Genomic DNA, 24,767 nt, shown 5'->3' with positions numbered 1-24,767 from the left:
AAGCACATCCCTCCAGAGGCTGGTTGGGGACATAGGACCTGTTCTGAGGACAGAGCTTTCAAGTTGACAATGGATGTGCAGAATCTACCTGAAATCCAGCTTAGGCTGAGTTGGGAAGGCAGCTGTGCCCAGGTGTGGACAATGGGACACACAGCTGGAATCCTCTCAGGAAGGACAGTGGAGGCTCTCCCCTGGAGTCCTCTGCGCACTGGGGTCTTGACAGGTCCGGACAGTGAGCCCCAGGGAGAAGCTGTAGTGCAGCTCAGTGAGGGAGGTGTGCTTGCCGAGCACAAGGCCTTGGTTCCACCTCAGCAAAGCACAAAAATACAAAAAGGTACCTGGAGAGACGGCACAATGGGGTGCCAGCTACGGTCCCAGAAACTTGTGTTGAAGCTTAAGAATTTCCTTAAGGTTCAAGGATGAAGATCCTGAAACCAAGCCACAAAAACAAAGCAATCTAAACCTTTCTGTCAAATTCCGCACTCTGGGGCACAGGGTTTGGCCCAGGCATTCTTTTATTGGTTTATTTGTATTTCACTGCTGTAGCCCTGACTGGCATCGGACTTGGAGTGCTTCTCCCACCTCAGCCTCCCAAACACTGCGTTGACATGTGTGAGCCACCACATCCAGCTGTTTGTTTTTCTTTTTTCCCTGAGACAGGGTCTCTCTGTGTAGCCTTGGCTGTCCTGGACTCACTTTGTAGACCAGGCTGACCTCGAACTCAAAGCTATCTGCCTGCTTCTGCCTCCCAAGTGCTGGGATTACAGGTGTGTGCCACCACACCCAGCTTTGTTGTTGTTGTTGTTGTTTTTCTTTCTTTCTTTCTTTTTTTGTTTTTCTAGACAGGGTCTCTCTGTGTAGCCTTGGCCGTCCTGGACTCACTTTGTAGACCAGGCTGGCCTCGAACTCACAGCGATCGGCCTGCCTCTGCCTCCCAAGTGCTGGGATTAAAGGCATGTGCCACCATGCCCGGCTAGCTTTGTTGTTTTTTGAAGCAGGGTTTCTCTGTGTAGCCCTGGCTGTCTGACTCTCTTTGTAGACCCAGCGGGTCTCAACCTCAAGAGATTCACCTGCCTCTGCCTCGGGAGTGCTGGGATTACAAGCATACACCACCACACCCTGTGGTCTCTGCCTTTTAAGAATTTGGGGACTAGCCTGGTGTGGTGGCACGCGCCACCACATCTTTAATCCCAGCACTTGGGAGACAGAGGCAGGAGGATTTCTGTGAGTTTGAGGCTGGTCTGGTCAACAAAGCAAGTCCAGGATAGCCAAGGCTACACAGAGAAACCTTGTCTCGGAAAAAACAACAACAACAACAACAACAATAACAACCAAAACAAAAACAAAAACCACAACAAAAAAGAGAAAAATGAAAAAAAGAAATGGGGACTAGCAGGTATTACCTTCGTATAGGGAAAAAAAAAAAAAGCCTGTCTAGAGGCTCGTGTACTGGAACTGAAGGGCAGAATGCCCTTCATAAAGGGTCCAAAGACAGAGAACCACACCATGGCTTAGCTAACTAAAATGCCAACCTAGTAGCCCAGGCAAAGCCTGTACGGTGGCAAGTGCCTGCCATCCCAGTGGAGACAGGAAAAATCAGAGTTCAAGATCATCCACAAACAAGAGATACTGTCTCAAAAAACAAAAGCTCTGCTCCCTTCCAATTAAAGCCCAAAGCCAAACTCCAAAAGCCAGGCGTGGTGGGATTTGCTTGTGATCCCAGCTCTTGGGAGGCTCAGGTTAGCCACTGCAGTGCCACAGAGCCTTCAAAAGAAGCAAAAACAAGGGCTGGAGAGATGGCTCAGTGGTTAGGAGCACTAGCTGCTCTTCCAGAGGACCTGAGTTCACTTCCCAGCAACCACATGGTGGCTCACAACCACCTATAATGAGACCTGGTGCCTTCTTCTGGCCTGCATATGTTCATGCAGATAAAGCACTCATAAATAAAAAGAAAATAGCTCCATAAAATTGGCCTATACAACTGGGGGTGGTGGTGAACACCTGTAATCCTAGCACTTTAGAGGCAGAGACAGGCAGATCTCTGAGTTCTGGGCTAGCCTGGTCTACAAAGTGAGTCCAGGAAAGCCAAGGCTACACAGAGAAACCCTGTCTCGAAGAGGGCGGGATGGGATGGGGATAGACCTATAGGCAAGTCTGTGGAGCGTTAAGGGGAAAACAAAACAAAACAAAAACAGCAGCAGCAGCAAAAACAAAGAAACCAATCACACAGCTAAAACCAAACAGAAAAAGGGGCTGTGGACCAGCTTCCCACCAGGCTGAGTTCAGAAAGGGGCTATCTCTCTGCCTCTGGGCTGCAGTCCACAGTAGAGGGGCTGCTGGGTGGGAAACGCAAAGGCTGGAGGAGTACTGGCCCTATAGGACGAGACCAGCAAACACAGACTAATCACAGCTCTCAGCTTACAGATAAACTGATTAAAAGTACAGGCTGCTAGCTGGGCATGGTAGTGCACACCTTTAACCCCAGCACTTGGGAGGCAGAAACAGGCAGATCTCTGTGAATTCCAGGCCAGCCTGGTCTACAGAGTGAGTGCAGGACAGCCAGGACTGTAAGACAAACCATGTCTCTGTCTCAAAAAGCAACACCACCCTATTTTTAAAAACCTTACCAACACATTTACAATACGCCTTCCTTCATTCACAAGTGTCACCTGTGGCTCAACGAATAACAACAACATACAGGGGTACACCCCAGCCTGGCTCGCGGCTGGCTCTTGGCACCTCTTGGGCTACAATACCCTTGTGTGCATAAAACCCTTTGGAGTTTTTCTCTCAAGTTTTACCTATCAGACATTGTGGTGACTGTGTTGGGGTCATGGAGGTTCCCCTTTAGTGGACCCCTCAACATTGACCATGGCATTTGTCATAACCCCATCCTTGGTGCTCCCATGCCTGAGATGTGGATACTGAAGCACACTAACATCAGGAGAGATGTCAAGTCCAGAGGTTCTTGTTTGAATTGCTCTATGTACAAAATGCCCTAGAAGCAAAAAAAAGAAAAAAAAATAGAAAAAAAAGGAAAAAAAAAAAAGCTTAAATAAATAGGCAGGGCTGTGATGCAGATATTAAGGGTAGGTCCCTGGGACCCAAAGGGCTGAGGAAGACAGAATAGTTGGGAGCACCTGGCCCTGGGCAGTGGCTGCCACATGGCTCAGTGAGGATGTCCACGAAAGCCTTGGAGCCTTGTCCCTTCAGTCATGGATTCCAAAGCCCTGAGAAGTGGCCTTCACAGTGCCTGGTTATAGCTCCCGAGCACCACCTTCACCACCTGCCTAGATACCACAAGCTGGCAGGAACCACTGTACCCTGTCATCTCTGTCACCCTCAGGGCAGCCCTTAAGCCAAGAGGAGGACTGAGCTGGACCCATCACTGTCCTCCATGGGAAGGTCACATAGCTGCCAGGAAGGACGCCCCTTCATTCAGGTCCTAGTGCCCAGGCAGGGCCAAGAGGCCAGGCTGAATATGAGCAAGGAGCTTCTTGAGGGCACGGTGGAGGGACCCAGGGCCTCAGTCTCATTAACTGCAAGTGCACATCTCCTTCCAAGCTCCTCCCCTACACCGAGGTCACCTTCAAGGAACACTCAGGCTGAGAGGCTGACTTCCAGGTCCTCAGAAGTCCCTGAGTGCAGGGACACTGGAAGAACAGCAGGTTGAGGAAGGTAAGGGCCATCGTTCTCCCCTCAGCTTGCCCTGGGCCAGAGGCTGCTTTGTGCAGTTGCACTTGGGTTTGGTTGAACAGTCAGATGATGCCCCTGTACACACTGTCACCCCATTCTTCACAGGTGACACCCAGACATAGATTAGACCATCAATCAGTTTCCTCCAGCAGATGGCACTAAGTACTGCAACAGGTAAGATTGGCTGTCACCCTCAGAGGCAGATGATGGCTCTGGCCAATGGTGAGGGGCTGGTGGGCACCCTGGTGGTTTTGTTCCCATAGAGCTCCAGTGTTGGGTCCAAGTTGGCGACACAGGCCATAGGGGCCTCACAGAAGGCTGGCCAGGCTGGTGTTGGGTCCATTCTGAGCTTGGAACTGCACAGGGGGTGGGCCATCTGTCCACTATGGAGAGAACACATATGCGTGAGCCCCTAAACACCTGAGGAGCCAGAGCCCCTCACCCCACGTCTGCTTCCCCACACAGTATACCGTGATAAGGTTGTGCTCTGGGAGGCTGCAGGCCTCAATGTGGTCCTGCAGCAGCTGCTGTGAGAAGTTCTGGTGCATTTGTGCAGCCTCGTGGGCATCCATGGCGTTCCCGCATGCCTTGTTCAGGTCTGAGGAGGGGAAGAGTCACTGTCTAGTTCATTTCCTAGGTGGTATGGGTTTGGCCACCCAGGGGAGACAGGAGTGCCCTAGGGGATCCAAACCCATCTTGAGGCCCAAGAAATCATGCACAAGGCCCATTAAGCAGGAGCCAGGGCCCCACCTGCCATAGCTCTGTAAAATCCCCTGGAAAGCTAGGCATGGTGGTTTGTGGCAAAGAAATTAAAGTCTCTCTGAGTTCAAGGCCAGCCTCATCCACTTAGAATTCCAGACCAGCCAGGGTTACATATGGAGATCCTGTTTCCAATAAACAAAAATAAAAATCCCGTGCTGGGTGTGGTGGCGCACGTCTTTAATCCCAGCACTTGGGAGGCAGAGGCAGGTGGATCTGTGACTTCGAATCAGCCTGGTCCACAAGGAGAGTTCCAGGACAGTCAGGGATATTACACAGAGAAACCCTGTCTCGAGAAATAACAAAAAACAAAAAACAAAAAAAACCTGGAGACGCACCCCTGCTCAGATGATGTCAGGGCCCCACAGCACGCCTGTTCACTCTCACCTCTCAGGAGTGCAGATGACCACAGCTGCACAGACATGTCTGGGATCTTGCTGGCCAGCTGCATGGCAGGTACCACCATGTTGTTACTCTCCTGCCAATCAAAAGCTAAGAATGAACAGTTGGCTGGGGAAAGGTGTCTTTGACTCTCTGCTTTATGAACATAAAACTGCCCATTTATGTTCTGCTGCTGCTGGACAAACTCCTACTCTAACGACAAAGCCTAGCTAAGATGGTCTTCTGAAGTACAAGAGTCTACCTCGAGAAAACACCAAGCGAGCTTCCTTGCCCTCCTCCGCACATGAGGCAGTGAGTGGGCCACAGGAGCGAGACACCTGTAGACCCACAACTGTGCTGCATTCATGCAGGCGTCCACAGGCCGATGGACTGAAGGGTAAGATTTGCTCCTTTGTGCTGGCTTTGTAGCTGTGTGGGGTGTGGGGTCTCTGGACCTGTGACTGCCTCTAATTAGGCTCTATGTGTGCCAAGCTGCTGACCTGGAAGCCCAGGGTCCTCACGATGAGGCAAGCGCAGTACTGGGGCACAGCTCCGTTCCTGAGCCCACACGGAGCCACAGAGGAGAGGTGGCTCTGAAGTCCAAACCGTGTTCCACTGCACTGTTCTACCTCCTCAGACTGTAAGCCGGGGTTTGGGTACTTCCTGTGACAGTTCCCACCAGAGGGACACCAAAACCTCAAACCAGGGGCCAGAGAGATGGCTCAGAGGTTGAGAGCACTGGCAGCTCTTGCAGAGTGCTCCAGTTCAGATTAGCACCCATATGGCAGCTCACAACGGTCTAATTTCAATACAGGGGATCTTTTGACCCTTGGACACTAAGCACACAAGCAGGCAAAACATTCACACACATGAAATACGTAAATCTAAAAATGAATAAATAAAGCCAGGCGATGGTGGTGCACACCTTTGATTCCAGCATTTGGGAGGCAGAGGCAGGTGGATCTCTGCAATTGAGGCCAGCCTGGTCTACAGAGTGAGTTCTAGGACAGCTAGGGCTACACAGAGAAGAAATCTTGTCTTAAAACAACCCCCGCCTCAAATATAAAGGAATAAATAATAAAAACTTAAAAGCTTCAAACCAGATTCCAGTACTCAGCATAGCTTAGTGGGAAGACACCTAAACAAACGCAGCTCAGCTGGACTACAGTTAGATGTCCACTTCAAACAGCCACAGCCACACTGAGTCGAGTCCCTCTCAGATCTCAGAACACACTGGACAGGAAGAGCTGCGCCACTCCAGACCTGAGGGGCGGGGGCTGGAAGTATGGGCTGGTTCTACAGATGCCATCCCCCGAGTCAGCCTTCTACAGGCCATGTGGCTCTGGCCATGGGTGACTGTCTCACCCATGAGAGTCTGGCCCATTGACATCTCTCTGCTCCACACCTAGGCTCACTTTGCCCTGACCTGAGAGGCCCAGCTGTCTCCTGGAGTCAGGCTCACACAGGCAGAGGAATTTTTCTGGTTTTTGTTTTGGTTTTTTTCTTCTTTCTTTCTTTAAAAAAAAAATTATTTATTATGTATACAGTGCACAGATCACATTATAGATGGTCATGAGCCACCATGTGGCTGCTAGGAATTGAACTCAGAACCTTTGGAAGAGCAACCAATGCTCTTACCACTGAGCCATCTCTCCAGCCCCCTTGGGGTTTTTTTCGAAACAGGGTCTTTCTGTGTGGTCCTGGCTGTCTTGGACTCACTTTGTAGACCAGCTGGCCTTGAACTCAGAGATCCGCCTGCATCTGCCTCCCAAGGGCTGTGATTATAGGTGTGTGCCACCTCGCTCAGCCAGAGGAGGTATTTTACAGTAAGCCTTGGAGTGAGAAACACTGCTAGACAAGTATGTTTCTGGCCCACAACTCCTATTCCAAGTGCTCCACATCACTAGCATCCCACAGGGTACCACAGCCCTGCCCAATGCCCAGGCAGCTGCCACTCACCAGGCCACAGCACTGCGAACACCAAGGCTAGAGCTCCCCTTATTCGCTACCTACTACATTTTACAAGTAAGTATGTATGTATGTATGTATTTATTTGAGACAGGGTTTCTCTGTGTGGCCTTGGCTGTCCTGGACTCACTTTGTAGACCAGGCTGGCCTCAAACTCACAGTGATCCACCTGCATCTGCCTCCTGAGGGCTGGGATTAAAGGCGTGCGCCACCACCACCCCACTTATTTTACAATTTGAAGTAAAAAGTTAAGTCTTGTGAAGTCATGTGGTTGATGGTGCCATGGACACAGGCAGTTTTGACACTGTTGCTCCTCCTAAGGTCCTGAGGCAGTCCCAGGGAGTCATGGCTTCCAGAAGGATGCTGTGCTGAGAAGCCTATGGGAGCATGGCAGGAAGCATCTGTGCCTCTCTGGTCTGAGGCTTGTGAGCATGACATACACATCCTGGAAGGGAACCTGCTGTCTGGGCTACCCTGACTCCAGGGCCCCCAGGCCTTCCACACTCTGGATTCCAGGACAGGAAGTGCCATGCTCAGGCGTGCCCTGGCCAGGCAGGTACTCACCCTATGGTTTCCCAGCACATAGAAGATGTGACCCAGCAGCACAAGGGAGCAGGCTGTGAGCCGGTTCAGGTCCTCTGCATTTGACATCTTCAGAGTTTCTCGAAGAAATCGCCTGCACAGGGGGACAGATGCTGGCACCATTCAGGCTCATCAGTCACAGAGAAGCAGAGGTGGACTGAGGGAGGGGAGGCCATCATCCATGACCCTGGCCCAAACTTACTTGGCTTCATTGTAGCGGCCCTGGAAGAAGGAGAAGAGCCCTCGCACATAGAAGGCAGCTGCTCGGAGGCAGTGTGAGCTGCGGGAAAGCAGAGTCACAGTTTGGCAGGGGAGACGTTTCCCAAAGGGAGGCCCTGCCACCTGTCTGAAGGGTGGAGTGCAAACAGTGCTGAGTATGGCTGAAAGTGTGGGGCCCACAGGAGCATATGCCACCCCAAGAGCAATGGGGGCGTGGGATGTCTGTGTTGGGCACAGGCAGCTCACCTGACCGGGAAGCTGTGGTCTGGGTTTATCCTCTCAAGCAAACTGTACAGCTGGTGGAGAAAAAGTCAGTCAGGACCTACTGAGCCCCAACTAGAGGAGGCCAGGCCCTGAACATGCTCCAGGGGACAGAGCTTCCTCCACTCACAACATGCTGCATGCCTGCTCTGAACTGCCTCAAGATGGGGTGTCCATCTGAGGAAACCATGTAGGAGACAGGGCAGAGTGGAGCACTGGGACCCAAGAGTCTCACACTGGCTTCCTGACAGCCAGGGTGGCCGAGGTTGGGCCCTCTGCTTCTTCCAGCCCAGAGCTGGAAAGTTAGTGATGGTTCTTACAGACAAGAGATGACGATGGCCAGGATTGGAATGAAAGCTGTAGAGATGCAGAGAACCTGGGCTGCTCTGGGCCCCCAGGGTAGGGCAGCCTAGGGTGTGTGGCTCTGGCTGGCAAATCCAGCTAAGGGCACCTGACTCAGCACAGCCCTATGAGGATGGCCACCCACCCATATAAAACTTTCTTCCCCTTGATTTGGGGCTATGGTGTGGCTCTTAGGAGAATGCTTGGAGGCAAGCAAGAGGCCCCAGGTTGGATGACAGCACCACAGATTTTGTCTTGTTTTTTTGAGATAGGGTTTATTCTCTGTGTAGCCCTCAACACAGTGCAACTCACGCTGTGAACCCAGAGATCCACTTGCCTCTGCCTCTTGAGTGCTAAGATTAAAGGCGAGCACCACCACTACTCAATGATATTTAAAAAACCAAAAAACCAAAAAACACACAATGTGGGGTCAAAAAAGCATGAGTAGCTTAGGATGTGACAGAGGCCATATGGCTGCAGAAGCACTGTCCCAGTCCCAGTCCTGACCCATCGAATGTTGTACCCTCAGAGGAAGCTAAACATCTGTGCTAAGGTCCATGGTGCCTAGGACACCCACTGCCCCTACACAAGAGATGGAGAAAGGATACCGAACATGAAGCATGTCACCTACTACCTCTTGGTGTCTATTTCCTTCCCGTATATACACACTCGCAAGGTTGGTCACAATGAAGGCCCACAGCTCCTGGTGGTTGGTGAGCTGGAAAGGAAGACAGCACATTTAGGAGGTTAGGCTGGCCATCACCACACCCTGTTGGGGCTTGACTACACCAGAGCTACTCAAGGAAAGCTGGGAGAGGCTGGTCATCCCAGGACTTGGGAAAGAAACTGAGGCAAGCCAGGCGTGGTGGCGCACACCTTTAATCCCAGCACTCAGGAGGCAGAGGCAGGCGGATCGCTGTGAGTTCGAGGCCAGTCTGGTCTACAAAGCGAGTCCAGGACAGCCAAGGCTACAGAGAAACCCTGTCTCTACCTCCTGAGTGCTGGGGTTAAAGGTGTATACCACCATGCCTGGCCAGGCCAGATCAGAATTTAAGGCCTGCCTGTGCACTTAACTGGGATATACAATCTTTTTTTTTTTTTTTTAAGACTTACTTAGCCGGGTGTGGTGGCACAAGTCTTTGATCCCTGCACTCGGGGCAGAGGCAAGGGGATCACTGTGAGTTCGAGGCCAGCCTGGTCTACAAAGCAAGTCCAGGACAGCCAAGACTACACAGAAAAAGCCTGTCTCAAAACACAAAAACAAAACAAAACAAAAAACCAAACCAAACCAAACCAAAAACAGAAAGCAATGGGTTCCTGGCACTGTAGCAGGGGGGTCCGGGGGTCCAGGGAGACAGGGGTGGAGCCAGAGGAATGGCAGGAGTGCTGCCACAGGCATGTAGACCATCAAGGATGGGACCCTCACCTTAGTCAGAGGGATGCCCCAGGCCCCTTGCTCATAGAACAGAACACTACGCTACAAAATCTGTACTGGGGGCTCCCTGGGGAATTGGTCAGTAGCCTCTCTTTCCTGTAAGGACACTGAGGCTAAGGTAGGAACATCCTTCCCTGGTACTGGTCCAGGTGGGCAGAGCTGGGGATGAGCTGTCCCTAGAGGCATCTGGGCCACTCTGGGAGAAATGGATCAGCCTCTTAGGGACTAGCAGGAGCCTGCAGGAGGTCAGCAGCCTTGATGGGGAGCTGCCTCCCTGAGGTAAAACCTGCCCTCTGTCCCTGAGCACCCATCACAGGACTCAGCAGGATAAGGACATGTCCCAGTCACTGTTCATCCACACAATGCGACTCTACCAAACCCCAGAACCCATCATTTTTCCAGGAGTACCACAGACTGAGCTAGCCTGAGAGTGTCAGAGTGGCCACCTAGTGTTCCTGTAGCCCTGATACATCTGCCTTTCCCTCATTACCTGCCCAGGGAGGCCAGGAACCCTTCACCCCAGCCACCTCCCACCTTAACAGGTCACTGTCAGGGTGACTGCAGTGGATGTGGGCTCAAACCCAGAGCCCTAGCAGCAAAAGCCACACCAGTCTCTATCCTCTGTGAGGCAGCCAACCTAGCCCAGCCTTACCCGCAGGGCTGTGGTGAACTGGGCTTCAGCATTGTCCATGCAGTTCACGGAGACACAGTACAGGCCCTGCAAGGACAGGGATACATGTAGAGCAGCTCCAGTCAGCAGCCCCAGACAAGCACGATGTGTGCCTGAGCCTCTGGATGAGTGTTCACACTACTGTAAAGGGCTCCACCCCACCCCACCCCCACCCAAATAGAACAGAGCTCATGTCTGGACACTGCCTAGGTAGTGTCACAAGTTATTGACCGGGATATCCAGATTCTTTCGGGGTGGATCACCTTCTTTGCTAGGTTTGTTCTGGATTCTGGTAAGAGTGAGGCCCAACACCCAGGACATACTCACCAGCAGCGTGTGCAGCTGGGCGGCATGGTTGGAGAAGAGCCGAGGGGATTGCTGGCACAGCTGGCAGACCTGAGAGATCTGAGAACAGAGATAACCACCTGTTCTGGGACCTGGCACTGGACTGCAGCCCCAAGGCTGAGAGGCACGCTCCCATCCATTTGCCAAACCAGGGTCAAAGTCCTGGCAGGAGGAGCTGCCACAGGGAGGGTGACCCTGATCTCCTTCCCTTTTGCCCGTGCTGACCTTTGTTCCAGCTTCAAGTGAGTACTCTGGCTACAGGCTATAAAATGCCTCTCCAGTGTTCTCAGGAAGGTGAGCATTCTGGTGATATGGGTCCCAATCACATCCCAATGTTCCCTGAGCATGCAAGTTTTAGGAAACCAGACTATTGGCTTTACACTAAATAGTACAGCTCATGCTAAGGAACTGACAGTGAGGTCACTGTCTCCTCCCCTCTGGACACCTGTGCCATTACCCAGACCAGTCCCAGCATCCCATTCTGCGTGCTTGCTACCTCCTGTAGTGCAGTGGCCTTGTGGCCTGTGACGAGGCGGCACATGATGATGTGCTCCAGCAGGATCACTTGGAAGGATGACAGGATGGGGCTGCAGTCCAGCACTGGGGATGGAAGGCAGGGGTGAGCATGTAGGCACAGTCCCACAGGGCCCTGCCTACAACATCCCTGCTGCAACCTCTCCCCATCTAGGTAAGGACAGGAGGCCAAGCCAAAGCCATTGTGAAGTGACCCAAGGCTGAGAAGTCCCCACGAGGTGGTGCTCAGGTACAACAGGGACTCAGAGAGCACAGCTCAGCTCCTGGCTTGAATTCTAAGCATCAAAAGCCACCCTGTGGCTGAGCACTGTGCCACACGCAGGTCATCTCTACAGATGCTGGCACAGCTGCCTGTCACCCCTGCTAAGAGGTCAAGCACCTGCTGGGTAGGTTCTCTAGGAAGTCTTTAACTGTGCATGCCTGAGTGGGACAGGACCCAGGCCAGTTCCTGGCCCTGCACCAATCTCCTTGGGTGGGGGAAAAGTTCTTGTTGAACGCAGCTGAGAGGCACTGGCTCTGGTGTCCCCCAGCATATTATTCCCTTCCGAAGTGGCTGAGGAGGGCACAGGGCCAAAGAGATTTAGTGCAATGCGAAGGCCACATGCACCCCCAGGACGCATGAAATAGTCAGATGTGTGCCTAGAACCCAGAGGCTCTGGAGGGTTCACAGCAGGTAGGTGAGGGCTAGGTGTAGCCCAGGTGAGACCCTGGTGTAGCCATGTCCTAATGTCAAGGACAACTTGGGGCTGCTGGAGTCACTTGGGGTCCCCACCCAGGCATCACTTACTCTTAAGCTTCTCCAACTGCATGAGTGCCTTGTCTGTGTACTTCTGTGCCTTCTCTAGGTAGCCAGCCTGCATCGAATGCATCACTGTGACCTGCGAGGAGAACGGTGGTGGTCACAGGGCCCTCCCCCAGCCCAGGCCCAGGGTGGCAGGACTCACCAGGTAGACGAGCACGCACATGTGCTCCTTGGGCAGCCAGTGGAAGAGGTCGGCAGGGTTGCTGGGCAGGATCTCATCGTCGTGGAGTGTGGAGATGGTCTGGATGCACTGCTGTAGCTGCTTCAGGCACGGCTTGACACTCTTCACCTGTGGCATTCATGCCTCAGCACCACACCCCAGGAGGCCTGGTAACCCTGCCCAGCTCCTGCATGGGGCCTCCCTCTCTGCAGGAGGGTGCCCACCTCCCCAGGTCTTGGCCTCCCAGCAGCCAGGCTTCAAGGAGGCAGCGAGGCCCAGTAGTTATCCCCCACAAATAGAAACCCTGTTGGCACTTCGGCTTCTCCCAATCCTCCTGTCTGCCACCCTGAACCTCTGAGGACACTGTGGTTCTACAGTCAGGGACAACTGACAGTGGCCATGTCCTTACATGCTGTACGAGGAGCTGGGCCCAATGGGGACACAAGGAAGGCCCTTACTAAGAACAGTTTCACTGAGCACTTCCTGGTTCCCCACAACCCTGGCCTCGTACCTCACAGGGGCATGCACCCAGTGGGGCCATAAAAGTAGCAAAAGGCCAAGGCAGGCAAGGCAGCTCCCATTCATCACAGGCCGAGGCCATCACGTAACCACAGTTGTCAAGTCTTCACACAGCTGTGCAACCACACCAGGGGCCCTACTGACCCTCACAAGGCTGTTGAGGTGGGGAAGGGGAATCTGCTGAATGTCTCCCTGCTTTGTTTTCATGGCTTCCATGAGCTTCCCTTACAGGCCTCCAACCGTATGTGCACTCAATGGATGTGAGGCCACACATTCTTACTCAAATGAGGACAGGGCCTAGGACAAAACCTGTGCTCTGAGCATCCTCTACCCTTAGGGCTATGCCATACAGTGTGATGGAACCACAACTGTGCAGGAGCAGGACACCTGCATGCATGTTTGTGCATTTATCAAACATGCAACAATGAGACTGTATTTCATGGGTGATCCCCTCCCCCACCGCAAGACCACATACCTGCCCAGCATCCAGGTAGTGGGTCACCTGCAGCACCAGGAAGAAGACACGCAGTGACTCCTTCTGGATGGGGTTGCCCTGCCAGTTCTCCACAATCTGCCCACACAATGTGAGCAGTGGGTGCACCTCTTGCAGTTTGCGCTCCATCAACAGCAGCTGGAGGGATTGGGGGAAGGGGCAATCATTGTCACCGGTCTAACAGCCGAGGACACCCCCAAAAGGTAAGGCAAGCTGGGTGCAATGAGGTCAGGGGTGGCAGTGCTTGTCCCCCCCCCCCTTTTTTTTTGAGACAGGGTTTCTCTGTGGAACAGCCCTGGCTGTCCCATAGACCAGGCTGTCCTCAAACCCGCAGAGATCTGCCTGGCTGGCAGCACTTGGGAGGCAGAGGCAGGCAGGTCTCTGTGAGTTTGAGGCCAGCCTGGTCTACACAGAGGGTTCCAGGACAGCCAGCACTACATTGAGTGACCTCATCTCAAACAAACAATCAATCAGAGCTGGATCCAACAAAGAAACTGGGGTATGGGTGGCTCCACAGCAGGCTTCCTCAATAGCACACCTACCACCTGAAACCTCAGAGCCCCAAATGAAGCCCGCCAGGGCAGAACCCTTGCTCTTGAGAATATACTGTGAAGAGAAGCCCCTACAGGCGACTCGTGCCTGCAACACGGCTGCACCCAGCCTTGACTTACCATCCCCTTGCTGAGCAGAAAGAGTGCCCTGGAAAAGAAACAAGACATCTGGTTTGTAAGGCACCAGAAAAATAAGGCTGCCCCTCAGGGAGATGTGCTTTATTTATAGGACACTTTAGAGTGCTGCATCTTGTTCTGATCTATATTTACATTGGGGGGGGGGGGTGAGGCTGGTTCTCATGTAACCTAGGTTGGCCTCAAACCTCCTATGCAGCTAAGGATGACCATGAATGTTTTTCAGGGGGCGGTCATGCTGGAATTGAACCTAAGGTCTTTCACATGCTAGACAGCACTCTGCCACTGCACTATACTCCCAACTTAACTTTGAACTTAAAGAATATATATTAGCCAGGCATGGTGATGCACCTTTGATCCCAGCACTTGAGAGGCAGAGACAGGTTCAGAGTTCAAGCCCAGCTTGGTTTACAAATGGAATTTCAGGACAGCCAGAGCTACATAATGGACAGACCTTATCTCCCCCTCACCCTACCCACCCACCTACCTATATAAACCTTTTATGTCTATATGTGTGTACCTACATGCACGAGTGCACCACTTGCATCCAGGTACCACCCAAGGAGGCCACGAGGGCATCAGATGTACAGGAAGTGGAGTTACAGAGAGCTATAACTCTACTGATGTATGTGCTGAGAGACAATTTTGAGTTCGGATGTCTGGGAGAGAGAGTGCTCTTAACCACTGATCTACCCCTCGTGCTCTCAACCTTGAACTTGGGATCCTCCATCGTCTACCAGGTATAGCCACCACACTATGGTTTCAGTAGCTACTGTATTTCATGATGCAGACACACTTGTGAGCATCACAAAAGGGCAAAGGGCCAAGGCTGGGCAGGGTAGAAGATGGTACCCAAGTTGCCTTGATGCTCCAGCATAGCAGATGTGGGCCTGGCACTGAGGATGCATGAAGCAGGAACCACCTCACCTGTGAGCTGAGCTGTGCCCAACCTCAGGTCCCTCTCAGGACCTAGGGCATGAATTCACAAGGTTGAGGCACGTCAACGCCCTCCCCTCTCCTCCTGCACTAGGGCTTCTTTGGCTTCTCTCAGGCCCCGTTCCTTGCACTTTTCATGTAGACCTATGTACATGGTGAAACTGAGGACAGAAACCCCAGCAACACGACAGGTGGCCTCTCACACCACAATGCCAGCCCACTTTGTTCTCAACAAGCACAGCACCCAGGTGAGTGGACACAGAATCACATTTAGTTGTCCAGGAGGCACCTGTGCAATAAAACTGTGGCTGGACAAAGCCCATCAAACGCTTTCTTTTTGGGGGGGCGAGAGGGGGAGGTGTCGAGACGAAGTCTCTCTGTGTAGCCTTGATTGTCCTGGACTCACTCTGTAGACCAGGCTGGCCTTGAACTTACAGAGATCCACCTGCCTCTGCCTCCCAAGTGCTGGTATTAAAGGCGTGTGCCACCATACTTGGCCTATGAAGTGTTTTCTTTTTGTTTGTTTTGTTTTGTTGAGACAGGGTTTCTCTGTGTAGCCTTGGCTGTCCTAGACTCACTTTATAGACCAGGGTGGCCTTGAACTTACTGAGATCCACCTGCCTCTGCCTCCCAAGTGCTGGGATCAAGTGCTTTCTATTTCAAGACATTGTGTGTGGAAGTGCAAACCTGTCATCCCAGAACTTGGGAAACTGAGGCAGGAGGATTAAAGCAAGTAGCAGGGCCCACCCTGGCTACAGTACCGACAACCTGTCTTAAAATACCAGAGAGAGAAAATGACAGTACCAACTCTACCAATGAGGCAAGGCCCTGCCTTCCCAGCCAGCCATTCACATGTCATGAACTGATAGGTCACTCTCTGGGATTGGCTCTGCATGGCTCACTACCCCAGAGGCCACCACCACTCACTAAAGTGCTATGCTTAGAGTCAGTAGCAGGACAGCCAAGCTCTTTCCAAGTTAGAGAGCAAGAGGAAAGGGGTGGGCGGAGCCTACCGTGTATATTCAGATCCCACCACTCGGGCATACTCAGCCCCCACGCCCAGGAGGTCACAGGCCGACACCAGGTCCTTCTCCAGTGTGTGCAGTTGCTGAAGAAAAGAAAAAGCAATGAATGTGGCTCCTACATCAGCACAATCACTGCAGGGCTGGCTTGGAGCTCAAGCACCGAAGCAGCCGTCAGTGATGAATGCTCTGGGTACAGAGGAAGCCACGCCTCCCGTTTTGTTACGTTAGCTCACTGGTGCACACAACCAGCAATCTGGGCTCTTAGGCACACCCAGCACATACCAGGTGGGTTACTAGAAAAAGGTCCCTCAGGAGCAGAGGTGTAAGGAGGCTTTAAACTCAAAAAACCTGGAAAACTGAAAGAGAGCACAGCTGATTTTGGTCCCTGGAAGGGCACATATAGACCCTTGGACAGAGCTCAGCTCCCTTGCACACAGGAGTGTTATCAGCTCTGAAAGCTGAGCAGGTCATGTAGCTGCCCAGTCCACTTCATCAGCTGCCAGCTGCACATGGGCGGCTGCAAGGAGACAGCGTAAGCATGAGGGCCTAAGGGAGGGATCTCCTGGGGGAAATGCCCTGGAGCCCAGTATCGATGGCTATGTGGGTGATAGGGCCGTATCACAGGAGACAGGGGACATGACTGATGGCCAGCTCAAAGACAGGCAACATTAGCCAAGGGTCATCCAGGCACCCCTGAGAAAGAGAGGTGCAGACAGGAAAGAAGAGGTGACTGACAGAATGGAACAACTTGTCCCTCTATGACAGCCAGGAGGCCCCCAAGGGGAGCCTGTGTAAGGTCTTGCTCCTGTACTCACAGCGAGCTGGAAGAGCAGGCGGCAGTGCCAATATGGCGTCTGCTGTGAGATCTGGATGGCTTTCCGCAGCAGTGGCTTTGCTGCGTCCACAGAGTTCTGAAAGGAAACAGTGTCACGTTCAAGGAGGAAGAAGACGAGCTGGCCATCAAGCTGGAGCCCTGGAGCAGCAGCCACAGCGCCAGAAGGCCAAGCCCCATCTTGTTCTCCAAACAATTTCTTAGTTGTCACTTCACAGGGTGAGATGAGGAATGCTATTACAGTGCGCTTGCTGCTTGGCAAGAGTTTACATGGCTCACTGCTTGCTGGGTGTGGTGGCACACCTGTCTGATCAATGCTTGGGAGTCTGAGGCAGGGTTGCCTGTGAGTTTAAGGCTAGCCTGAGCTACACGGTGTCACTACTCAAAAAAAAAATATTTTTTAAAGTTTTTAAAATTTAGAGTAATAAAAGCAAAGTGTGATGACGCACACCTTTGATCCCAGCTCTCAGGAAGCAGAGCAGGCAGGTCTCTATGAGTTTGAGGCCAGCCTGGTCTACATAGAGAGATGCAATCACAATCAAAAATTTAGACTATACAACACTAAAGCTTCTCATTCAGACAGGTATAGTAGGCAACATCACTTGGCATCTAAGCTGAGGCAAGAAATATGAATTTGAAGCCAGACCACATTACACAGCAAATTCTAGGATAGCAAAGGGTAGGTACAGGGTGAGACTACCTCATAAAACACTTTTAAAATTATATATGGGGGCTAGAGACATGGCTCAGAGGTTAAGGGCACTGCCTGTTCTTCTAAAGGTACTGAGTTCAATTCCCAGCAACCACATAGTGGCTCACAGCCATCTACAATGAGAGCTGGTGCCCTCTTCTGGCCTACAGGCGTACATGCAGGCAGAGCACTGTATACATGATACATAAATACACCTTTTAAAAAACCTGATATATGCACCTCATGGTGCATTTGAAGCCAGCCTGGTCTACATAGCCAGGTCTAGGCCAACTAAGGCTACTGGGACCCTGTCTTAAAACAACAACCCCAACCCAACCCCTCCCCCGACAAAACCAACAGGAACCCCAACACACACACACACACACACACACACACACACACACACACACAAAGCTCTTACAGAGGCCTGGGTTCAGTTCCCAACACCCACATGGCAGCCCACAAGCATCTGTCAGTCCAGTTCCACGGGATCTCATGCCTTCTTCTGGCTCTGAGGACAACTGGCAAGGATATGGTACACATGAACTTCTACCCAGCAGCATGTCCTCACCTCTTGACAATACAGCTCTGACAACAGGCTTGCTGCCTCAAATTTAACATCTTCAAACTGTGGGATCTGGAGATGTCCTGTTAAGGAAGTCCAACGCAAAGGCATCTCTTTAAAAAGGGCGATGGCTCCAAGTCAGCCCTCCCCCATCCCATGCTGCAGGGCAAGCCCAGGAGGGCAACTTGGGGCAGAGAGGGGCTGGATGAGGACCCTGCTGCCCAGAGAGTGGTGGCTGGTTTCCAGGGCACAGTACAGGGCCTGTGGGCATGGCAGAATATTTGCTTTGCATGCCCCAGAGCTGGGTTTCACCCCGGTGTGGGCACCTCCCAACACACGTTTACAAGAAAAGGATACTTGCTGTGATATCAACCACTGAAAGAGAAAGAAAAAGGATTAATCAATTAATTTTTGGGGGGGGTTGTTGAGACAGGGGTTCTCTGTGTAGCCTTAGCTGTCTCAGACTCGCTTTGTAGACCAGCCTGGCCTCAAACTCACAGAGATCTGCCTGCCTCTGCCTCCTGAGTGCTGGGGTTAAAGGCGTGTGGCCACCAAACCCAGCTAGGATTAATTGTGAGATAGATGCATGGTGCCCTGCTACAAGGCATGCCCGTTACCAAGGGCAGTGGGGTGGGGGCCTGACGCGATGCAGCACTTGCTCTCCTTGTAATCTGGTCGTGGGAATGGACGCCTAACAAAGACGAGGCCTCTCTTCCTAATACCAGACAAGGAGCTAGCACTGCCATCTGCTCCAGGGAGGGAACCCCATGTGATCTTGGCCATACTCTACACTTCAGCAGGGCTAATGATGGGCTGGCAGAAAGCTTGGACATTAAGCAAAGCTTTCCCTGAGGAATGGGTTCCAACTGGGGACGGGGCTGGTGTATGGGGAAAAGCCCCTCCTGAGGCAGTAGCATGTCAAAGAGGCCTGAAGTGGGCAGAGCTGGCCTCAGAAGGGGAGCGCTAGTGTGGACAGCAGCTGGCCAGCCTGATGATGTGTACCAAGAGATTCATGAGATGCTGTTTCAAAACAAAACCCTGGGGAGATGGTTCAGTGATCCTAAGTGTTTCTTGCTCTTGCAGAGAACCCATGTTTGTTTCCCAGCAGCCACCATGCTGGACAGCTCACAACCATTTATAACTCCAGCTTCTCAATACCTTTAACCTCCAAAGGCATCTTTATTCAGGTACATGCATACACATAAGCACACACATAATTTAAAAACCTGAATGGGTGTGATGGTGCACACCTTTAATCCCAGCACTGGGGAGGCAGAGGCAGGTGGATCTTTATGAGTTTGAGACCAGCCTGGTCTACACAGCTACCCTAGGCTAAAAAGCAAAACCCTGTCTCCAAAATAAATTAAACAAACAAATAAACAAAAGGGTTCAGAGAGCCAGGTTTTGACTAGGGAACCGCTGGGTCTCAAGCTACATGTTCCAAGAGGCTCCTAGCTAGTATGCCCTGCAGTATACAGTTATTTAGATCCTCAGGAACTTCCTAAGTACATGAGTAACACCGACCAGACAACCTAGGGTCCAACAGTCAGCAAAGAACTGACTTCTGAAGGAGTCCTGACAAGTGTGGAGAGTGGCCTGAACCCTCACCCACCCCACTGTGTCAAAGGGCCACACAGGATGGGGTGCTTGGTGCTGGGCTCTGAAGGCAGGAAAAGGAAACCAGGAGCTGCCCCAGACACAGAAGAGCTAGCAAGAAAGGAACCAAGGCCCGGGGACAGGCTGGGCTGGAAGGCTAGCGGCTTATGGCTCATTTGGCAGTGCTGTCTGGGAGTCCACCCCTGGGCATGGAGCCCTACCCAGTGGGGAAGACTCAAAGCTACTACCCAGATTGGTAAATTTTTAAAAAACAGCTGATTTATTTATATGGTTTATTTACATATGTGTTCCTACATTCAACAGGCCATGGTGTGAAGGTGGGGGTCAGAGGGAAGCTTGTGAGAGTCAGGTCTTTCCTTCTACCACATTAGTCCTGGGTACTGAACTCAGGCTGTCATGTTTGGCAGCAAGCACCTTTATCCACTTAGCCATATTGCTGGCTCTATACCACGGTTTTAGGATTGGCTTAGGTCAAGTGTGGCGGTATCTACCTGTTAAACAGCACTTGAGAGAGATGGAGGCAGAAGTTGGTTCAAGGCCAACCTCAGGTACATAAAAGACTAGGAATGTGACTCAGTTGGCATCATGTCTGCTTAGCATGTATGAGACCCTACGTCTCATCCCCAGGACCTTACAAACTGGACATGGTACTACATGCCTGTAATCCTAGTGCGCAGGAGATCCAAAGTTCAAGGTCATTCTCAGCTACAGTGTGACTTTAAGGAGATTAGCCTACATTCACAAGATCCTTTCTTAAAAAAACCCATGAAACAACAGAAAGCTGTCATAGGCAGAGCGGAGACTGGCATAGAGGCAGAGGAGAGGATTGTGACCAGAACACCTAGGTTGCCTCTTGGACCAGCAGGAAAGACAAAGGGAGTTAAAGCATTTACAAACTAAGTCGGCCACATTACTAGGTGACATAATCTCCCAGAAGTTTGTTATTGCCAAAATGTCTTTCTGCAACCAAAGGCAGCACGCACGATGGAGGATGTTAGGGAAGGCCCGTGTGTAGCCTCTGTGAAGGCTGGGTCTCCAGAGGCTGCCTCATGGTGACACCCACAGGTACTTGGGAAACATCGCTCCTGTGAGCAGCAGCTGCACCCATTCCTATACACTCTCTGACAAGACCAGCCTCAGAACCGCGCCTGGACATCTTCAGCTGCAATGGCCCTGAAGCTGCTTCTTCCCGCTGACAGAGGGTCCCTCTATAGCGCTCAGGCTGGCCTCGAACTCTCGCTCCTCTTGCCTTCACCTACAGTGTGTTGGGGAAACATGATAAAACCCAGGACTTTGTGAATGGTAGGCAGGCACTCTACCCACTGAACTACATCTCCATGCTATTTTTTCTTAAATTTCTTGAGGCAGGGTCTCACGCAACCCAGGCTGACCTCAAAGTCACTGTGGAGCTGAGGATGGCCTTGAGCTAATTTTTCTGCCTCCACTTGGCAAGTGCCAGGACAACAGGCCGGCAACACTCTGTCCAGTCACATTCATCCATTCATCTATTTCCTCATTTACCCACTCTCTTACCTGTCCATCTATTGTTTATACGGATGTTTGTGCTCCAGGTGCTTCCAAGGGAGTGATTCCGTGGAACTGGAGTTACAGATGGTTGTAAGCCACCACTGGGTGCTGGGAGTTGACCCTGAGTCCTCTGGAAGAGCAGCAGTGCTCTTAGCCACTGAGCCTTTTGTCCAGATACATGTAAATGTCATGTAAATGTCAGGGGCATGAGGAGAGTGTGGGAAGTTTCGAGTAGCTCAGCCTGAAGACCAGACTTTGGTAACTGGACTCCTTATGGTGGAGACAGCCAACTCCCTCCAGTTGTTCTCTGACCTGAACACACGCTGTGCATTGCTCTACAAGCCCCCAAACCAAAATGTTCTGGGCTGGGGATATAGCTCAGATGGTAGCGTGCTTGCCTAGCACAGTTCTGTGGGCCCTTGGCACCCACTTAAACCCCCCCCCACACACACTTGTAGCCCCAGCACTAAGCAGGGGAGGCTGGAAGCCAGGCTGAGATCCTCACGATGGAAAAAGCAGTCAGAACAAGAGCTCTGGCGTGAGACCCACAGAGAACACGGCACGGACGTTAGCTCTCTCCCAGAAGCCTGTGGGGTTGCTTTGGGATTTTTTTGGGTTTTGTTGTTGTTTTGGGGAGTAGGGGTGGTACTAGGTACTATTAAAGACAGAAGGGCCAAGGTCTGCACAATTCCAGAGCCGGGTGTCTCATCTTGCTCAGGCAGAGAATATTTTATGTTTGCTTGGGCTTTACTCTTTTTTTTTTTTTTTTAATTTTTTTGAGACAGGGTCTCTCTGTGTTATCCTGGCTATCCTGGACTCACTTTGTAGATCAGGCTAGCCTCAAACTCATAGCAGGATTGCCTGTCTCTGCCTCCCAAATGTTGGGGTTAAAGGTGTGTGCCACCATTCCTGGCGTTTGCTTGGGTTTTTGTTGTCTGTTTTTTGTTTTTTTGTTTTTGGAGATAAGGACTTTCTATATAGCAATGGCTAGGCTAGCCTAGAACTGATTTCAGAACCAGGATATTAGAGGTGTGTGTCACCATATCTAGCATTGGCTTTTTAAACAATTATATGTATTATCTTATCCAACTGGACAACCTTTGTTTTGTATGGGCAGGTGTGTGTGCCCATGCAGAGGAATGTGGAGGTCAGAGGTAATGTCTGGTCTCTGTCTCCCTTACTCCCTTGAGGAGGCAGGCTAGCAGCCAGCCCGCCCTTGTGCTCCTCCGCAGCCGCAGCACTGGACTCCCTGGGTCCTGTGCAGGCACACGCCAGGCCCGATCTTTCATATGGAGACCGGGATCTGCACTCTGGCCCTCATTCTCTGACAGCAACAGTTCTCATCCAGTGAGCATTTTCCCAGCCTCAAGCTACTTAGATTTGTGAGGCAAGGCCACAATGGCCTTGAACTAACAGCATTTTTTATATCTCAGCTTCCAAATGCAGGGATTATAGGATGAGTTAGCATACCCAGCTTTCTAGGCTGCTGCTTCTTTTTAAAGATTTATTTATTGTGTACACAGTGTTCTGTCTGCAAGCACTCCTGCAGGCCAGAAGAGGGCACCAGATCTCATTATAGATGGCTGTGAGCCACCACGTGGTTGCTGGGAATTGAACTCAGGACTTTTGGAAGAACAGCCAGTGCTCTGAACCTCTGAGCCATCTCTCCAGCCCCTTTATAGGCATCTTATTCATGGAAAACAAAGTAGTTAGGAAAAAAGACACAGGTCTTTTAATCTGTCAACGTGAGTAGAGATAGCTACTGATCGATTCCATACAACCCTGAATGGAAACAGAGGGAGCCTCCCTGGCTTCCTGCTACGGGCAGCCAAGGCTCTGCAACAGCTTCCAGCCAACACCTGAGTGTGGGCATCAGGAAGTCAGGAGAGAGGTGGGCAAAGCAGCTTCATGGGTAGAGGTGACTGCCACAAGCCCGAGCAGGTGGGAACAGGCTCCCACAAGTTGTCCTCTGCCCTGCACACAAGCTCTGTGCATACACACACGCACATAAGTAACACACATAGAGAAAGGAAGCCAGGAGATCTCAGGGGTTTCCTGGGAATCTAGCAAGATGGTGCTTAACACAGGGCTGGCACACAAGCACAAGGACAGAACAGTATTTTGAAGGCAGGATGATGTGAAGGAGGCGAGCACGAGCGAGTCACAAGGAAAGGCCATGCCGACCTGAGTCCTGAAGTCAGGGGTGACGGAGAGAGTGAGAGAAGAGAAAGCAGAAGGAAAACAGGAAGACGCACAGGCCGTGGCTCACGGAGCTGCTTGCACGGTGGCCACAGGCTGGACACGGGTTTCTCTCCCAGGCCCATACAGCACGGAATCTAGTAGGACAAGGTGGAAATCCAGTAAAAAGAGTGGCTGCCCCGAGCCTCAGGCATCAGGCCTAGACAGCCAGTGCCCGGCCAGCGGAGCTGACGCCCCTTTCTAGGCCAGGAGAGCCAAGCCGTCACCACAGAGCAGCTGAGGCAGGTCAGCTCACGCCTGTAGCCCATTAAAGGCCTAGAAAGGTCATTCAAACCAAGGAGCTTGAAACCAACATGGCCAACCCGACCTTCAACGCAGACCTGTTTGAAAACACAGAGAAAGCACTCCACCAGCATGGTGTCCTCAGCCAGGCCAAACAATGACTGTAGATTCAGATGGTAACAGTGTGTTTCTTCTCTCTGGCTTCCAATTGCGAGCTGGGCGGTGGTGGCCCACACCTTTAATCCCAGAACTCGCTGTGAGTTGAGGCTAGCCTGGCCTACAAAGTGAGTCCAGGACAGCCAAGGCTACACAGAGAGACCCTATATCGAAAAAAGAAAAAGAAAAAGAAAAAAAAAAAAGAATGGTAGCATACCTTGCAGGCCCAGAAACAAAAGGGATTATGGGATCAAAAGAACAAGGTTTGGGCTGGCAGGGCTGTGGGTACAGCGCATGTGGTAGAATGCATGCTCAAGCACGCAGCAAGAGCCTAGGTTCAATCCCCAGCACCACAGATGAGAGATGCTCAGTCAGCAGCGTACTCCCTGTGTTCTGACAGCCACCGCTCACACAAGCAGGGGGCCATGCTGTGGCTCTAATTCCAGCTCCGAAACAGGAGACAGGCTATGAAGCGGATGTCTCCAGGACATCTGGGCCTGCTGGCCAGCCAGCCTACCCGGTTGGCGAGCTCCAGATCCAGTTTTCATTCCGGTCTCCAAACCCACAGTATTTCAGTCCCACAGCGGAAGAGCGGACCCTGAAATGGGCCTGTCTGAAGGATGGGTGTGAAAATGAGGCAGCAGCTTGGAAGGCAAGACTAACTCACACAGGAACAGTGGATCCGAGTGACAAGTGTGGCCTTAGCCTGCAGCAGCACAGGCTGTGGGCTCTCCGCCAGGAACGAGGCTTTTGTGAGGATGAGAGCTCAGACCACCGTCACTTGCTGGAGCATTTCAGAGCAGTAAGAATTCCCACGTGTCTACATCCCATAATCCGCCAAGATTCTAAGGAGGAAGACTTTACACTGCTATTCACACACACCACCACCACCACTACCACCACCACCACCGATCACAAAACACGCTGAGCAGGGCAAGGCCCACAGGACTCACTGCAGACCAGTGGCTGAGATCTCAAAGCCCCTCCTAAGGGAGAGAGACGCACCCTCCACGGCTGATTTTACACAGGAGTCTTACAACACTGAGAGACTTCATAAAGCAAAGGAACATTCCTTCCTATAGCTT

At 51.8% G+C, this 24,767-nt stretch overlaps 1 protein-coding gene across 3 annotated transcripts in view; it reads right to left on the bottom strand.

Moving 5' to 3' along the window:
* Positions 1 to 2,952: 2,952 nt before the first annotated feature.
* MAU2 (MAU2 sister chromatid cohesion factor) overlaps positions 2,953 to 24,767 on the bottom strand; it is a 26,340-nt gene continuing 4,525 nt past the window's right edge. The window contains exons 2-19 of one of the 3 annotated variants that reach the window (XM_084759060.1): positions 18,259 to 18,276; positions 17,908 to 17,973; positions 16,629 to 16,724; positions 15,802 to 15,896; positions 13,838 to 13,865; positions 13,149 to 13,304; positions 12,137 to 12,283; positions 11,980 to 12,070; positions 11,155 to 11,258; positions 10,641 to 10,718; positions 10,296 to 10,361; positions 8,840 to 8,926; positions 7,852 to 7,901; positions 7,589 to 7,666; positions 7,369 to 7,480; positions 4,843 to 4,933; positions 4,167 to 4,294; positions 2,953 to 4,079 (exon numbers count right to left, since the gene is read on the bottom strand). In XM_084759060.1, coding sequence (XP_084615186.1) covers positions 4,005 to 4,079; positions 4,167 to 4,294; positions 4,843 to 4,933; positions 7,369 to 7,480; positions 7,589 to 7,666; positions 7,852 to 7,901; positions 8,840 to 8,926; positions 10,296 to 10,361; positions 10,641 to 10,718; positions 11,155 to 11,258; positions 11,980 to 12,070; positions 12,137 to 12,283; positions 13,149 to 13,304; positions 13,838 to 13,865; positions 15,802 to 15,896; positions 16,629 to 16,724; positions 17,908 to 17,973; positions 18,259 to 18,276 — 1,566 coding nt within the window. In that variant the 3' untranslated portion in view covers positions 2,953 to 4,004. The remainder of the gene's footprint in view (positions 4,080 to 4,166; positions 4,295 to 4,842; positions 4,934 to 7,368; positions 7,481 to 7,588; positions 7,667 to 7,851; positions 7,902 to 8,839; positions 8,927 to 10,295; positions 10,362 to 10,640; positions 10,719 to 11,154; positions 11,259 to 11,979; positions 12,071 to 12,136; positions 12,284 to 13,148; positions 13,305 to 13,837; positions 13,866 to 15,801; positions 15,897 to 16,628; positions 16,725 to 17,907; positions 17,974 to 18,258; positions 18,277 to 24,767) is intronic. The other 2 variants (XM_084759062.1, XM_084759061.1) reach the window with 2 other exon arrangements.

This window comes from Acomys minous (genome assembly GCF_964271855.1).
Source record: "Acomys minous genome assembly, chromosome: 15".
Lineage (NCBI taxonomy): Eukaryota > Metazoa > Chordata > Mammalia > Rodentia > Muridae > Acomys > Acomys minous.
Note: the sequence above shows the minus strand (reverse complement) of the source record. Positions and strands in the feature narration are given on the sequence as shown.